The 17,701-nt window shown below is 43.4% G+C and overlaps 1 protein-coding gene across 8 annotated transcripts in view; it reads left to right on the top strand.

Moving 5' to 3' along the window:
• The window catches only part of Osbpl9 (oxysterol binding protein like 9), a 145,308-nt gene that overhangs the window by 37,124 nt on the left and 90,483 nt on the right, over positions 1-17,701 (top strand). For 7 of the 8 annotated variants that reach the window (XM_028888798.2, XM_028888835.2, XM_028888815.2 and 4 more), the window contains exon 3: positions 7,226-7,304. In XM_028888798.2, the coding sequence (XP_028744631.1) occupies positions 7,226-7,304 (79 nt within the window). Of the gene's footprint in view, positions 1-7,059; positions 7,078-7,225; positions 7,305-17,701 lie in introns of those variants that run through there. The other variant, XM_028888863.2, reaches the window with a different exon arrangement.

Raw genomic sequence — 17,701 nt, 5'->3', positions numbered from 1 at the left:
TCCCTTCAGCACCTTTGTGAGCAGCTTGACTGCAGGCATTTCTGCTCCCTTTATACATTGACTTCTTTTTCCTTCTTCTTGCATGTTCCTTCAGGGTGCAGATACATCTTATTTCTTTTATATTACTAGCTGTTAGTGTTCCTGGCACAGTACAGGTATTCAGTGACTTTGCTGAAGTCATTAGTAAATATTGCTTTGTATCAGGAATTGCTCGAACTGGCAATAACCTTTTAACTGTTATCTTTGAATAAACACTTTACCTCTTTGAGCCTGTTTTCTATTCTCTAAAGATGAGTTACCAGTTGTTCACCCTAAATCTCAGTGAGCATATTCAAAACTCTGTATGAATGTAAAGTTCCACTGTCATTTCTGCAGCGAGGGGCAGTGTGTAGTTAGTGTTGGGGGAAATCACTTAACATCGTTTAACATCAGCCATGTTCCTTTTAGGGGCATCTGAGCAATTTATGCTCTGAAGTAATCATTCCTTTGTTACCTTTGGAATCAGTTCACCAGCAACCTACTTTTATCTTCTATGCCAAAAAATCCACAGAATGGCCAGAATCTTGTCTAGTTTTGCAAATTATGAAAGCAAAACTATTTCCATCTTAAGCATTTGAACTGTTATTCAAGTTTAAAGTATTTCTGTGTGTATAGAAAAAAAGAGAAAGAGAAAGAAATCCATCCTCTTTGTCTTGGTGTTTCTGTTGCTGTGAAGAGATACTATGATCATGGCAACTGTTATAAAGGAAAACATTTAATTGAGACTGACTTGCAATTTTCAAAGGTTTAGTCCATTATCATCATGGTGGGACATGGCAGCGTACAGGCAGACAGTGCTGGAGAAGGAGCTGAGAGTCCTACATCTTGATCCACAGGTAGCAGAAGGAGACTGGGTGCAACACTGAGCATAGGTTGAGCATAGGAGACTTCAAAGCCTACCTCCACAGTGGCACACTTTCTCTAACAAGGTCACACCTACTGTAACAGGCCACACCCACTCCAACAAGGCTACACCTCCTAGTAGTGCCACTCCCTATGGGTCAAGCATTCAAACACATGAGTCTATGGAGGCCATTCCTATTCAGACCAGCACACACCTGGGGAAGACTCTGGAGCTGAAGTTACTGTTGGCAACCTGAAGCAGTGTGCATGCATCAAGTACTGTGGTGATGTTTTGTTTGTGGTCTAGCAAATAAAGCTTGCTTGAAGATCAGAGTTCAGAGCTAAGCCACTAGTTAGCTATAGAGGCCAGGCAGTGGTGGCACACATCTTTGATCCCAGCCCTTGGGATCTCACGCCTTTAATCCAGCACTGGGGAGGTGGAGACAGGGAGTGATGTGGCTGGGCAGAGAGAGGAGGATAAGGCGGGAGGAGACAGGAGCTCACTCTCTTTTTCAGGCTGAGGAGTTGGCGAGGTAAGAGGTGGTAACTGTGACTTGCTCTGCTTCTCTGATCTTTCAGCATTTACCCCAATATCTGACTCTGGGTTTTTATTATTAAGACCGATTAAAATTCGTGCTACATTGTGCTACAAAGTACTGATGGAGCATGAAAAACTGACCATTCAAAAACCTCAGAGAAAAGTCACAAGAGGCCATGGAATATAAATGTATATCATGGTGTAACGAGCCTTAAAAGCATCACAATAAAAATGTCGGTATTTTGGGGGAGGTTAGCACAACAGTTTCCTTGATCATAGAGCACCATTCCATGTGTGAGTTACCAAGAGGAACTTTGCTCCAGGACTATCCCGGGTAAACCAGGCATAAAGTCACCTAATGTGAGGTAAAGCCAGTGTGGCTAGGTGTCTTCAGGAAACGGAAGGATGAAATGAATTACAGGCAGGAGGCTTGGGTGACTGGATAATCTTGCCTGGAAGGGAATTAGAGAAATAGTGTAATAGCTGGAGTGGATCAGACTCAGAGCGTCCTTACTCTGTCAGAGAAGAAGAGACTGGCATGTATGTAAACCCAGCTGGGGCTGGTGAGGAGGAGAGAACATTTGCTGAGTAGGAGATCTGAGAAAAGGGGATGGGGAGTGGAGTAAGTGGAGGGATAGTGATTAGCAAAGATGATTGGAAACCTTTATCCAGGAACTGTAAGCATTGTTGAAACTGAACCTGTCAATCAGTGGCCTTCCCAGTCAGTGTGCTGCTGTGTGCACACACTCATGCGTGCAACTTGTTGAGTCGACTCAACGTTTTTAAAGGGTCCAGGATGCCACTCCTGATTCTGACTTTCTCAGCCACTTTCGAAGACCTCAGAAGAGAGGTTCCATGTTCTCACCTACTTCTTTGGATGGCCAGCCAAGACTGTGGTGCCAGTGTTGATTTAGAGCATAAAAAGGCCAAGAAGAGTGGGAGTATTGAAATACAAGGGCTTCTAGAAGACAATGTAGGAAAATATTTCCTTGGCCTTAGGACTGAGTCAGACTTCTTAAAGGATGCACAGAAAGCACAACTATGAAGTATAAGTTCAATGCATTGTAGGGTAGGAATTAAAGTTAAGGACTGTTCCTCAGAGGGCAGGAGATACAAAAGGCAGGTGGCAGATACTGTAGTCAGTAGAAAGAAATCTGCAAATAGAAGAGGGTCCAACACTGAACCATCACACAAAGGATAGTCAAGTAGCAATAAATATGAAAAGATACTTCATCAGTTACCAGGGAAATTAAACCACTGTCAGATGTCAGTGGTCACTGCTGGGTGATTTCAAATGTGTTCATGCAGTGGGAGTGTAGCCAGAACAACTACTCTTAACCCTTGACCATCTGTGGACCAACATGTGCATGCCCCTGATCTAGTAAATCCACCCACCAGTTACTGTGCAGAAGAAAAGAGCAACAGTCTCCATAACAGCATTGTCCTAGTGTAAAACTAGAGCAGCATGTCTGTTCACAGTGAAATTGATAGGTTGTGAATAGCCATATAGAAGCACAACTATAAAAACAAATAAAAACCCTCAACAAACTGTGCTACCTGCAACATAGGTGAATTTCACAAACGTTTTGTGTGAGAGTGGGTAAAAAAGATACACGAGTCCATTTGTATAAAACTCAAGACAGACAGGACTTCATAATGTTCAGGAACAGTGTTTACCTCACTTCATGTAAGGGCGATCTGCTTGCAACATCTGTCATCTACATTGTCTAGCTCCAACATCTGTCACCCCAGGGAAGCCCCAGTTGATTGGCCAGTCTACTCCCTTCCTCCCTCACAACACTGCATCACTCCTTCCCAAGGCAAGCCCTCCGAGGTCTTGTCTGGTAGAGGAGGGCTGTCCTTTGGCCAGGGTGTGTGAGTACTGCACCCCCCTGCGACAGCCTCCAAATAAATTCTCAACCTTAGTGTTCGCCTTTGGGGTGAGGGGCAGGGAAGAGAGTAGGAGTTATGCAGGGGAGTTGCTCTTCACTGACCTTGTACACAGCATTTGTGTAGGTTACATTTCAAAGTGAGTGTGTGTAAAATGCCTAGCATGATGCCCCCCCCTCACTGCAGATGTTCACTTGGCAGTGGCTTTGCACTGCGATTTTCTTCTCAGTGGCCAGCCAGCATTGTCCTCCTTTTTGTGGTGCTACAGGGCTTGTGACTTCCACAGTGATGAAAATGGTCTGTTTGTGCCATCCAGTTTCGTACCTACTAGCTTTCTGAACCTATTGAGCCTTTGACATTCCAGTGTGTTTTTTCTGGTGCTGGAGACCAAACCTGGGGCCTTATTGGTGTTAAGCATTGCTTTGCTGAAGAGCTGCACTTTTGACTTCAGTTGTTTCTAAATGTTGCTTAATTTTAATTATAATTAAATTTAAATGGTCACACAGGACTGAACGACTACAGCATTGAACAATGTAGATCTAGGGTATTTATTTATTTTATTTTAATTTATTTTATGTGCATTGGTGTTATGCCTGCATGTATGTCTGTGTGAGGGTGTCAGATCTTAGAGTTACAGATAGTTGTTAAGTGCCATATGGGTGCTGGGAGTTAAACCCTGGTCCTCTGGAAGAGCTTTTAACCACTGAGCCATCTCTCTAGCCCCAATCTAGGGTATTTTCAAGGGAAGATTGTTTTTGAACACACCAGATAGAGAGGCTGGAATGTCAGGTGCAGTATCCTTCTGTACTGAAGGACACTCAGGGAATGGCATGTCCTGATTGGTGCAGGAGACTCCAGTTCTAGTAAACAGGCTTCAGGGCCTTTAAGGAAGTGCAGTGGACCCAAACGGAGTGCCTTTCCCATGTTAGACTTAGCAGAGGTTCTTGTGGGGAGAGCTCTCTGAGGTACAGTTTAGGCACAAAGGCGCTAAGGAGGAGCTGGTAACAGCAGGTGAAGAGTACTAAAGTGGCCATGGGATGCAGTGAGAGGAGGAGGCGTGGATGCTGGGATGGGGACAAGGTTCAGAGCTGGGCAGTTTTCACAGAGCAGGAGGGAGCTAGAGGGAGGTGGGTGGGTTTTGTTTAGAAAATGAGCTGGAAATGAACTAAGCTGGAAAAATGATTCGAAAAAGAGAGCCTGCTGTTTTTTTGGTGTGTGGAAGAAATATTGAAACTGAGCATATATAGGGTTCTCTCTGTGCGGGGGCGGGCAGGAGATGGCTGGCGGATGACAGTGGAAAAGGTTAGCTGAGCCAGATTTGAGCAGCCTGGACGAGCATTAGAAGTAATGTTGACTTTATTAGTTTGTGGAAAGCCAAGGAACATTTTAAAAAGATGTGTCTCCTAAAGTTTGCACTTTAGAAAATACTTCTCTGGCAATAACAAAGACTGGCTCAGACGGTGTCCAGACTGAAGACAGACTGCATCAGCGAGCAAGAAATGGGTGAAAGCTTCCATTAGATCAGCAGCAGTGGAGATGGTGAACTTAGGATCCCGTTCCCGGCTGGAGACGGCTCAGTGTAGCACGCCTTGCCTAGCAGGTGTAAAGCCCTAGTTTCAGTCCCCAGCTCTGAAGGAGAAAAAACAAAGGCAGAAGTTCCAAATAGGCATAGACAGTTATGGGATGAGAGCATTGGGAGCCCTCCTGATACCGTTTTGAGTGGCAAGACGATGGGCAAACTTAAATTAAGAAACCCTAAAGAAAGAATGAACAGGCATTTGGAAGTGGGTATTACAGCTTAGTTGAGTTATAATTTACATACTGAGCCTGGGGATGCAGCTTAGTTGGTAGAGTGCTTGTCTAGCATGTGAACTGAATCCCCAACATCCAATAAACTGGGATTGATACACATACCATTAACTCTAGTACTCAAGAGGCAGAGGCAGGAAGATCAGGAGTTCAATGTCATCCTTGGCTAAATAGAACTAGAGGCCAACTTGGGTTATATGAGACCCTATATTAAAGAAAGAAAATTGTATAGTATATTGATTTGAAGTATGTGGTTAATGTTTTTGGTATATTCATAAGATTGTTCAACTTCTACAATGATATGGTCAATTTTATAATGTTTTCATCACTCCATGAAGAAGTATAATGCCAGCCAGGTATAATGATGTGTGCCTGCAATTCCAGTGGAAAACTGAGACACAAGAATTTGAGTTCAGGAGTTGAGGCCTTCAGGGCACGGGTAGCAGCATCTTGTCTCCAAAACAACCCTTCCCGCCCCTGCTTACTAGATTCAGTCCCTGTTCACCGTACCCCCAGGGAACTACTCAACTACTTTCCATCTCTGTGTATTTGTCCATTGTGGTTATTTCCTTAGTGACAAGCCTCTTTGATACTGTTTCCAAGGTTCATCCTGGTAGAGATCACTGCTGGGAGTGTGCTGCACTTTTCTCTGTTTTATCTGCTCTTCCAGAGCAGAAGGGCCTTAAAAGCAAGGACCATTGTTCCATGTATCAGAGCTGCATCTAGCACACATTCTTGTACTTGGTTATTAAGTGCTGCTGTATTTGTGTTTGGACCCAGGGCGTGTTTGAGTTATTAGAAAGTCATGAAGTTGGCCTCATTAACAACAAGGTAAAGTTAACCAGAATGAATTGCTCCAGTACATAATGGGGTGTCTGTGCTCACAATGCTGGACTAGGAGGTGCCATGCCAGTGGTGTCCAGTCCTGGTCCTGCCGCGAGCTTCTTTTTGGATCTAGACTAAGTCTGCAGACATTTCCGTATTTGAAAATGGGGACAAATTTCTTACCTACTCTGAAGTAAGTAAGCTAAGTAAGGTCTGTAGAACTTAGGTCGAGGTGAGGTTTGGCTATATGGTATCTAGGGAAGAAATGAATAAATATTTAGTTTTTAATATTTTTGAGATAATAGTAATTACCCTACGTACCACTGTTTTCATGTGATGAGGTTGTTGTTTGTTTTTCCCTCCATTCTTTTGACTCTCCATGTTAAGGTATCTAATAATGGACTGTGTGAGAGTAATGTACTTCTGTAGTGCGGTGTGTTTGTTCTCTAGCCCCTTTGGGATGTACAAGATACTGATTCCTTGAGAAGATTGCCTAGTAGACTTTGATTTTGTGTAGCGCCGCCCCCCCCTGTTAATTCTGGATGTCTGAATAGGATGCATATAGTTGTATATAAAAAAAAATGTTAAAAGTTCCTGAAACAGCCAACCAATGTAGCTCCCTGCCCTCTCTCTGTATTCTGAAAGTCATGTTTCCTAACTTGAGTGCCGTGTGTCAAAATAAGTAAAATTGTCCTGGGTCCCCCAACCTCACAGCAGTTTAGTGGGAGGAGGCAGACATGGGAGCACACAGTAACTCAGTGTGAGAACTGCGGCGCCCCCCAAAGCACAAGTGGCCATGGGAGCATCTGGCCATTGGACAGTGTTGTGGAGCAAACGTCAGCTGGTGTTTCTGCACTAACAAGCACCATGCAGAAGTAGCCTGCTGAAGAGCACCTGCTGTCTTTGAACCGCACAACAACCTGGGGCGGTGTACGTTTCTGACTCCCATTTTAGAGAGCAATTTAAAGCCCAGAAGGGCTCCGCGGCTGGCTGTTAAGCAGATTCCAGAGTCAGCTTCTGTGTTTGTCCCCTCCCACTGCATCCGTGTCCCTTACGCAAGGCATGGAAAGTCTCCGTGCAGGGAGCTACTAAGGCGTCCTGCCAGCCCTTCTCCGTTAGTTCTTCCTCCTTAAGTAAGCCAAACAAGGTTCTCGGATTTCTCTGCTCCGTCTAGCCTGTTTCCAGTGTCCTCGGTGCGTCGGGTACTCGAGGGCTGGAGCAGTAGTGAATATTGCTGATGTCATTGTTTGCCTTATTGGGATTTTGCTCTTTGTTTCACAGGGAGCTGTGATTGGTATAGACGATGAGGACGACAGCACCTTCACAATAACTGTTGATCAGAAAACCTTCCACTTCCAGGGTGAGCTGAAAGGAGAGATTCTTTCTCTTCGTGGTCCCGCCTGCTTCTTCTTCCCTTCTCTCGTGGGTTGTTTGCTGAATGACTGGAATGGTTTTGCAACTGATTCTGCATGAACGGGCGCACAGGAACCTTCTGGATGAAGTGGTACTGCAGGTTAGGCAGGGATTTGTATCTGCAGTGGATGCACATTAATTTGAAGCGACTGTGGATCTGGCTGCAATTGGAGATTAAAAATTTAAAGGATAAAAATCAGTGAGAAGCAAGAGTAATGGGCTGCTGCTGCTGCTGGCTTGTGCTTACAGAAGGTTGCTGATCTTCTTTATCGAGAAGTGTGCTTCTGCTTCTGCATGAAGAGTCTAAAGACTGAGTGTGAAGGCTGCAGTGTTTGTCCTTGTGAAGCTCAAAATGTAAATTCAGTTGAAGCTAGAGGCAGCCTTTGCCTGAAAGGTTGTGCTCTGCCTCAAGAATTCCAAGTCTGTATTCATTCCATCTGCATTTCTGTGTCTTGTCTGCCAGCCATCATCCCTCTGCTGTTATTCTTTCCGTAGTTAATAAGTCCAATGCCATCTGCCATTGCTATGTTTCGGCATTGCGTGCTATGGCTCACCGGTAAAAAGGGTAAGGTACTGTATGATCATTCGCATTTCATCTTGCTTTGGAGGCTCTAAACCAGCGAATCAAGGCTGATCTTAGTGATCTGGTCCTAATGACCCTGTCGTCTCTTAGGAGTGCCTGTTAGTTTTGGTGCTGGTGTTTTGTTTTGTTTTTTTATTTTGCCTATCCAGAACAACCTCTGTTTTAGGTTTAAAGCAGTCCAGGAAACTTAGAAATGAGACTGTTTGGAGATGTTAGACTTTCTCTGAACCTGTAAGTGATTATCACTGTTATGGTTGCCAGCTACACCAAGGTGAATGAATACTAAGCACAGTTACAGTTTAGAACTGTGGGTATGAGGTCTGCTGGTGACCATAGCCGCTATGCAAAGGTGTTTAGGCCGCTGCTGTCCTACACTAGGCAGTATACTGTAGTTGTTTTCTTCATTGTCTTGCTTAGGAAATTGAAACGTAGCAATGAAAGATGCTGCCTATGAACAGTAAAGCCAGGCCAGTGTATGCCACAGTGACATTTCTAATGTGTCGTCATGCTTATCTGTAAATATTAACTGTGCTTTAGAATATTACTTGTTTAGAACTGCTTAAGTAATGGTGCTCCCCTGGAAATTTCCATTCCATTTGACTTCATAAAACCTTTTAATCATAATGCAGCCCTGGTTTTTAGGTTAAATATGTAACACTGCTTGAAAGCCAAAGCAGGTAACTGGACTCTTGACTCAAACAAAGTTGAATACTTCACTGCAGTTCTGGTAGGAACTGCTGGGTGCAGGGGGCTGCAGCACAGGGTTCTGCGGCTACTGGGGAGTCCCTTCCCGGCTAGAGCACCTTTGTTTGCGGGGTGGAAAGAGAGCCTTGGCTCTCCGAGCAAAGGCACCTCTACCTTACCTTAAATTATTTATGTTAAACTGATCTCCTTAGCATTTTTGTACTTATGTGGCTTGCTGATAAAAGAAGACATTGTTTAAATGAGAAAGATAAATAAGAATTTTGAAAATGAACCCTGAGTTTCCAGACTGTCAGATTGTTTGTTTCCTGCTGTAGTGTCTGGAGGGTGTGAAGCAGCGTGAGCTGTTACAAAGAACTTAAGACTGCTCATTGGTGTAGATGATCAGGAAGGTTAGTTCACACTTAGCGACACTTGCTTAGAAGAAAATCTGCAAATTTGATAGGAAACATTTCAGTATCTGGTAGTGCTTAAATTTTACGGTATTCTTTTTGATCTTAAATTGCTGATGAGAATTGAAAGCAAATCCAGGTCGATATATAGTGTCATAACATATTTGAGTGTAATCTTTTTCCTGTGTCAGGCTAGAACTAGGGTCTACAGAGTGAGTTTCAGGCCTGCCTAGGCTACCGAGTGAGACCCTCTTACCAAAATAAAATAAAATAGAATTTGATTGCCATGAAAGAACACTAGGACATTTTGATCAGAGAGTGACATGATCAGAGTCATATTTTACAGGGTTGCTCCAGCCACTGTGTTGAGAATAAGGTGCAGAGGGGCACAGACCCAGGAAACCATTTAGGAGGCTGTTGTAGACAAGGAGAGAGAAAGAGTGACGGTTTCCACACTGTACCAGCGGGGTAGGGAGGCAGCAAAACGTCGTCAGATTGTATGTGTGCTTAATCAACTTCAGTGGCTTATAATTAACATGAAATAACATTTACGCGTGAGGGGCTGATGAGATGACGGCTCAGTGGGTAGAATCTCTTGCTGCAAAAGCTTGATGAGTTTGATCCCTGGGGCCAGTTCAAGGTGAGAGGAGAGAACCAGCTCCGTAAAGGTGTGCTCTGGTCTCCTCACAGGTGCTGTGGCATGCCTGAGCTCCCTCCGTCAAATGTGCGTTCCTGTTACACATATACCGAAACATGTAATAATAATAATAGGCAATTCTAAGAAGACATTCAGATAAAACATGTAAAAACCTATGTCTCATATAATTCAGTAGGTTTTGGTCGGTTTATTTACTTATAGCTGCCACCACAGTCAACACATGGAACAGTTTTTTTTTTTTGGTTTTTCGAGACAGGATTTCTCTGTGTAGCTTTGCACCTTTCCTGGAACTCGCTCTGTAGACCAGGCTGCCCTGAAACTCACAGAGATCCGCCTGCCTCTGGCTCCTGAGTGCTGGGATTAAAGGCATGCGCCACCACCACCCGGCTTATATGAAATATTTTTATCACTCCAAAAGATTGCTTCCCTTTCAGATGCCCCCCTCCTAAGCCCTGGCCTAGGCAATCACTGATCTGCTCTCTGTCAGTAGAGGTGAGCGTGCTTGTCAGGAAGCTTCACTCAAATGGGATCATATCATGTCTATTCTCTTTTGCCTTACTTTATTTTAGCACAGAACAGTATTTTAAAGACCACCCATATTGTTGCATAACTTATTTACTTTTATGTTGCTAAGTCACATTTTATTCAATGGATGTTTTATTTTATTTTATTTTTCAAAACAGGGTTTCTCCGTGTAATAGCCTTGGCTGTCCTAGAACTAGTTCTGTAGACCAGGCTGGCCTCGAACTCACAGAGATCTGCCTGCCTCTGCCTCTGAGTGTTGGAACTAAAGGCTTGTGCCATCACTGACTGGCCCATGATGTTGTATTTATTTAGAAGGTTGAATTGTAGAATGTGGTTCAGGTTGACGCTGAGAGTTTTGACTGGGGTAAAAAGAACAGTGTTGCCATTAACTGAAGAGGATGATTCCAAGAAGAACTAGTTTGGAAGAAAGGAGAATTCAGTGAAGACGCTGAATGTGTAGCTTGGATATGGAATTCAGGGGAAATTTTCTGGTTAGAAAAATAAATCTGGGGACTCACTGGTACAGAGACAGTATTTATGGCTGTGAGAATTTGGGAATAGGAGTAGAAAGAAGTCCGAATACTGAGCTGTGGGCACTTGAACATGGACTTTAGAGGCCTCAGGATGAGGCAGAATCAGCAACAGAGACTGGTGACAAAAGCAAGTGGACAAAGCCTGGGGACAGTGCTTTCTAGGAGGGAAAGGGATCAGCAGCCGTGCCAGACACTGCTGACAGACCAGGGGAGGAGTTCTGGAAACCTCCAGAAGAGCCGCTGTAAACCAGGACAGAGTGCTTTCAAATTCTGCTGCACCAATAACAGGAGCAAAGAAGGGGTTTCGGGCCAAGGGAGTTTGGGGAGATTTAATTGTGTTTAAGGACAAAAGAAACAGTAATATTGTTTCTGTGTTGACAACAGTGATTCCATGGAGAGGAGGAGCTGATGATGCTGGAGAGAAAAGGGGTGAGGGGCGGGGGGGGGGGAGGTTGGCTCAGCCTTCTGGAGAAGGCAAGAGCTGATGGACCCATGGCACAACTGCAGGCATTGCTTTTGGCTAGGAGGATAGACCATGTATCTGTGGTGAAATAGCTGTGGCTGGTGATGGGCCCTGAATGGATCATAGCAGTGGTAATGGGGAAAATCAACAGGAGCTGGTGACTGATTAGAAATGAGGCAGGAGAATTTAATAGTAATGGTGTTCTTGGCTTGGTTCACGATTGAATTTTGTCACATCTGAAACAGTCCAGAACAGGAATCTTGAGGAATTTAGTCTGAAGACACAGAGAAGAAAGATGGAAACAGAGTCTGTGCTCAAGTGCAAATGAAGATAGTTATTAGCATATTGCTGTTAAATAGAACTAGAGGTTGAAAGTTTAAATGACCAAGTAGGATTAAAGCTAGACAAAGACTAGCAATTTGGTGTCTGCATGTCTGATGACCAGAGTTCAACTCCTGGAACCTACATGATGGAAGGAAAGAACAGACTCCCCAAAACTGCCTTCTGACCTGCACATGTGCTGTGGCACATGTAGACACATACGCACGTACACACCATACACATACCACATGAAATATAATGTAAGGATAATAAGAAAGACTAGCACTGTGGAGAGGGAAAGCTGCTATATTTGGTCCAGACAGCCAAGGCTTTTGGTAAGGCTTGCTGAACGCTGGCAGATTCTCCACTTTTCAAGAGAAGTCAGATTTAGTTTTTCTTACTTAATGGGAAATGAGTATGTAAATTTCCATTTTAAACATTTTAAAACATCTTTTAAAATGTTGGCCAAACTGCACCTTTGTGAGCCAAATAAAGCCTTCGGATTTTAAACCACTGGTTAAAAACATTGGCAGTAGTATCTATTGTCTGTCTAGGAGATCACAGTGAGCAAAGAGCTAAGGTCAAATAGGAGGAAGGCCAGCAGTCTGGGAAGAACAATCAGAGATGTTAGGATGGATGCGTGTGTGCGTGTGCGTGTGTGTGTGTGTGTGTGTGTGTGTGTGTGTGTGTGTGCGCCCGCGCGCGTGCTTGGGCATGTGCAAATGCCTGTGCTTGTGTGTGGAAGCCAGGTCTACATCAGGTGTCTTCCTCTATCACTCTCTACCTTATGTTTTTTGAGCCAGGTTCTCTCACTGAACTTGGTGCTCACACATTGGCTAGGCTGGCCAGGTTAGCCAGCCCAGGCTGGCTTTATCTTTATCTCTACATCCTGAGATCTGGGATCACAGGGGTCCATTACCTTGTCTGGTTTATGAGGTGCCAGGATCAAACCAAGGCCTTCATGTGTATGAGGCAAGCTCTCTACCAGCCTAGCACTTGCTCTTGGGAAGCTGGTATTATAGACGTAAGTCACCTAGCTATCGTGAGCTATCAGTTTATCAAGAAGGAATCCATGTAAAGCAGGAGGACCTTCAAATAACAACGCAGTTGAATGCAAGTATAAAATACTATGCCCTTAACGTTCCCTGTGTTCCATTACTCAGTGCTGTCTTGGTAACAACTATCCGGTTGCGGCTAAGTAACTGATATGAACCAGAGGCTGTTCAACAGACAGTGTACACCACTTATGTAGTTGCTAAACACATAATTACAGATAGCTTTGTTTCTAGAGTTGGAGAAACAGAGTTTTAGGAAGCCCACGTGGTAGAGCCAGGATTTGCACTCAGATCCATCTAGGTCAGTGGTTCTTAAAGTGTGTTTGTAGACCGAGCTTCAGCACCATGTGGGGATGTTCTACGAATGCATCTCCTGCCCCTTAGGAGTCAGAAGCTCTGGAATGGGGCCTCTCCAGTGCCTACAATACATTTGAAAGCTTGAGATCCAGAGTCTGGAATGGCATTTACCCATGTGTTTCAGTTAACTCTCACAACAACTCTAGGATCATCCTTAAATACATAGATGAGTGAGAGGCAGAGAGTCAAGTGGACTTAGCCTTGATCATAGAGTACCCTTAATATGATCAATCTAATTTGTATTGAAAGGGTGTCTTGCCTTTGGCAAGCTTGGTGCATATTTTTTTTTTTTTTTTAATTTTTAAGAAGATGAACACTATGTAGCTGGGCATGGTAGCAGGAGGATCATAAGTTTGAAGCCAGCCTGGGTTGCAGTAGTGAGGCCCTACTCAAAAGGGGGTTGGGGCTTTACTGAGGACATCTTTTTAAACAGAACAAACTTTAAACAGTATAAATTTATTTGGACGTTTTTAGAGTAATACAAGTTTCCTAAGATAAAACACAACATTTGTAAGCATTGAAAAGAAGCCTAAATTAGAACTCGGAGTCTCAGTGGAAGCAGTTGTCTCCAGTTGGTCAGATAACCAACATTTTCAACTCAGCCCATTAAAACTGGGTTATTTATTAAAATGCAGAATTATTATACAACCCGGTGGTTAAAAAAAGGTCATATTGATCAAACATATCAGTGCATTGATGCCTCCAGTACACTAATACCAACAGCTTAACACACATCTGCATGGTCAGTTGATTGGCAAAGACAGTAAGTCGTTAGACTAAAGCATGGTTATAGGTTTACCTGTCTCCTGCTTTGAGAGCAGCTACCTCAGCATTATCACTGGTAAACATGGTACTGTCTTCTGTTGACTTGAAATATTTCCTCTGTAGTTATATATATTTCTGCTTTTTATGTGGTAACCTTTCCAAAACAAAAAGTCACACATTTCATGTAAGGGAAGTAAATCAGCTGTAATTAATTCTGTTACTAACTGTTATAATTGCAGTGGTGCTCAGGATGTTTATGTAGGGTGGGTAGGGCTGGATTCGTGTGTTGGGAGTTTGTTGTATTACTGTGGGAGGATTAGATCTCACTAGTGTACCTATGTTCTTCTTAATTTGCTTTCTCTTCATGATCCTCCCTAAGTATTTGAAATCATAATCTTCCCAAGTCTAATTATGAACTTTGGCATAGTGAGTAGCTAGTTAGACATCTCCAATCGTTTTATATTTGTTAGTAATTTATAATTTATTCCACAATTCATTTTTCTTAATTGCTAATGTAGAGTTTCAGTGTGACCATCTGGGAGAGTAATATAAAGATGATGCTAATTATCACTCCAGTCCTACAGCCTGAAGGTGAGAACGATTTGCTTGTTATCTCCCTGACCTTCCAGTCCTGTGGATGTGTTAAGAACAAGTCATCCTGTGGCTATTAGTGACTTCTGTGTAGTGGTGACCAGATACCTGATGGAGACACCCTAGGGAGACGTTCTTATTTCAGCTCATGGCTTAAAGGCATTAGTGCGTCATGCTGTGGAGGGTATGGCATAGTTCATTTGGGTTACTTCAGGAGCTTGGCAGCTGAAGGGCAGCTGTGTCATGGAAAACCCCACCCCTGCATGGGTGGTGACTCTTCTGTTTTTGTTTTTGTTTTTTTCCCCTCTGAAATTTTTTTCTTTATTAAGAAATTTTCTACTCACTCCACATACCATCCACAGATTCTCCCTCCTCCCTCCCCCCCAGCCCTCTTTCCTGAGCCACTCCGCATCCCCACATCCCCCAAATGAAGGTCTCCCATGGGGATTCAGCAGAGTCCAGCACACTGAGCCTAGGCAGGTCCAAGTTCCTTCCCAGTGCACCAAGGCTGTGACTCTTGGAAGCTGCTTCTGGAGAGTTTCCAGCAGGAGTCACCAGTTTTCTGTCCCAGGCAATTCTTATTCTTATATAACCTTGGGAGGGACACTGTGGATCTTAGTAAGCAATCTTTTTTAGTTTGGGGCATGTTGCTTAGTGTAAAGAGTGAGTAAAGATACATAATGAAAGGAAATGCCTCCTTTTTACAAGACTTAGGCATTTGTAGAAAATACTAGTGTTCAGTTTACTTCATCCATTCTTTGTTTTTTTTTCTTTTTTATGATTTATTTATTATGTATACAGTGTTCTGTTTGCATGTATCCCTGCAGGCCAGAAGAGGGAGCCAGGTCTCATTACAGATGGTTATGAGCCACCATGTGGGTGCTGGGAATTGAACTCAGGACGACCTCTGGAAGAACAGCCAGTGTTCTTAACCTCTGAGCCATCTCTCCAGACCCCATTCTTTGGTTTTTAAAGAGTTTCTCTGTGCAGCCCTGGCTGTCCTGAAACTTGCTCTGTAGACCAGGCTGGTCTCAAATCAGAGATCTGCCTGCCTCTGCCTCCCCAGTGCTGGGATTAAGGATGTGTGCCTCCACTGTCTAGTTTATTCACTCATTTTTTAAAAACAATTTATTTATCTTTATTTTATGTGCATTGGTGGTTTACCTGCATGTATGTCTGTGTGAGGGTATCAGATTTTGGAGTTACAGACAGTTGTTAGCTGCCATGTGGGTGCTTGGAATTGAACCCAGGTCCTCTGGTAGAGCAGTCGGTGCTCTTAACCACTGAGCCATTACTCCAGCCCCGTTATCCACCCATTTTTAAAACTTTATTTGTTTTTGTGAGGTCAAAACAAGCATCTGAGTGTGTATTGTAACAGAAGAAACTAGGCTATCTTCTCAGTGTAAAAAGGGGCAAGCAGTAAAATGCATAGATTAAGGAACTCAATTTCAAATTCTCATTCCAGCAGCAACTTCTTGGCTGCACACAGTTTCTGGTACTTTTCACATCATAGGTTAAATGAGTGAAAACTTTGGCAGTTCTGATAAGGCCTGGATCACACTGATCTTTGCTTTCAATTTTCAGATTACCTAGTTCTGCCAAGGTTTCTTTTCAGCCTTTTTATTAACTCTTACACATCAGGGTATGAACATTCATTTTCATGACCATGAAACTCTCACTAATATACTCTGCATGTAACATCAGTTTATCTTATGAACTAAAGTTACATTGTGTACTTGCTTTGTGTGTGTGTGTGAGAGAGAGAGAGAGAGAGGGAGAAAGGGAGAAAAGGGAGAAAGGGAGAAAAAGATTGAGATTCTCATGTATCCCAGGCTGGCCTCAAACTTGCTATCGAAGGATGATCTTGAACTTCAGATCCTCTTTCATTTCCTAGTGATGGGTTGGAGTGTACACCACCATACTTGGTTTATGCAGTGCTGGGGATCAAATCCCACAGCTTTGAGCATGTTAGGCAAGCACTGTACCAGCTGAGCTACATCCTCAATTCACATTTTCTTCAAATTAAATTAAGAGGACCTTAGGACAGCTTGACTGACATTTGGGAAGGGCTCAAATTCAAATCAATTAGAAAAAGCTCTGTGTTGCTAGGCTCCTGGATGCAGTGAGGTCATCTTCAGGTGACAGACCTGCAGGAGTTGGGTGTTTGTTACATAAAAGGACGTTGATCTGAGTGATTATGTGTGGGTGATATAAGGGATGTGGGCAGGGATACGATGAGTGGTTTTTGTTTTGCTTTTTTTTTGTGTAGAAGATGATTGGAGATTTTCCCCCCTAGAGAAGTGATTAGAATACACAGTAGAAGTGAACCTCTGGTGAATAAAAAAGGACTTGTGGAGAACCAGACACTAAGGGCCAGCTTAATGTTATGCTGGGCACGATAATCCTTGGCGGGAGCACATCCACAGTAATGAGGTAGGTAGTGTGGGGAAGACCTTGAGGCTTATAGGAATTTTTATTCGTAGTCACAACTGCAGGAAGTAGCAGAGCCTCTGTCTAAACCAATGCTTTCTCCCATTGCAGTGTTATCAGTGTTTCATGGTAGGTTCAGGTGGTCTGTCGTCTGGTTCTGCTGTGCTCGTATAGATCCAAGCAGACACTCGCCACTGTGCTGGGCCCACTGGGCACGTTAGCTGGGTCTGTCAGCAACTGTTCAGGAGACCTAGGAGCCCGGCTGCTGCAGGCATGGGAGTGTTCCCTGAGTGGAGTTAATGAGCAGGGTGTCGGGCATTGACCTGTGTTCCGTGTGATTTCAGCTCTGTTCATAACCACAGTTTTCTTCTTCTGCGGACAGAGGGAGCAGTTCAAAGTTTTTGAGGGAAACAAACCAACATCTTCTCTTAGTTATTTGTTCTATTCAGAAACTTGTTTTTTTTTTTTTTCCATGAAAACTCAATGTGGAACATGAGATGTTTGGCATTGGTTTAAGCATAGTGATCTGGCAAAAATATAAATCCTGTGTTGTGATGAGTGCTGAATCAAGGACATTTTTGCTGTGTCTAGATTGTCTTTTACAGGACAGGGCTGAAGCTTGTGGAATGTACAGGGTTATAAGTACAGTCTTGATCTAGAAGTGTATCCTTTCTGAAGGAAAGGCAAAGATATTGTGTTAACAGCTTAGTGCTAAATATAGAAGAGAGAGGAAGTGGCTTGCTGCTCTTTGCCCTGAGCAGAATTCCTTGGAGAAACTGGAGCCAGAGCAAAACCTTCTGAAGGAATAAATATTACACATGATAATGCAGCATGCCTTCCCGCTACCTGCTCCAAAGAAACATGTACACGTCTTTCCTTTTATGCACAAAAAACTTCTCTACCCACAGTGTGTAAAGGATAATGTCTATTTTCTCTAATCATTTTATTTAAAGTAGTTAAAGTCGTTAT

Source organism: Peromyscus leucopus, chromosome 2, assembly GCF_004664715.2.
Source record: "Peromyscus leucopus breed LL Stock chromosome 2, UCI_PerLeu_2.1, whole genome shotgun sequence".
Classification (NCBI taxonomy): Eukaryota; Metazoa; Chordata; class Mammalia; order Rodentia; family Cricetidae; genus Peromyscus; species Peromyscus leucopus.
This window is presented reverse-complemented; position numbering and strand designations above follow the sequence as displayed.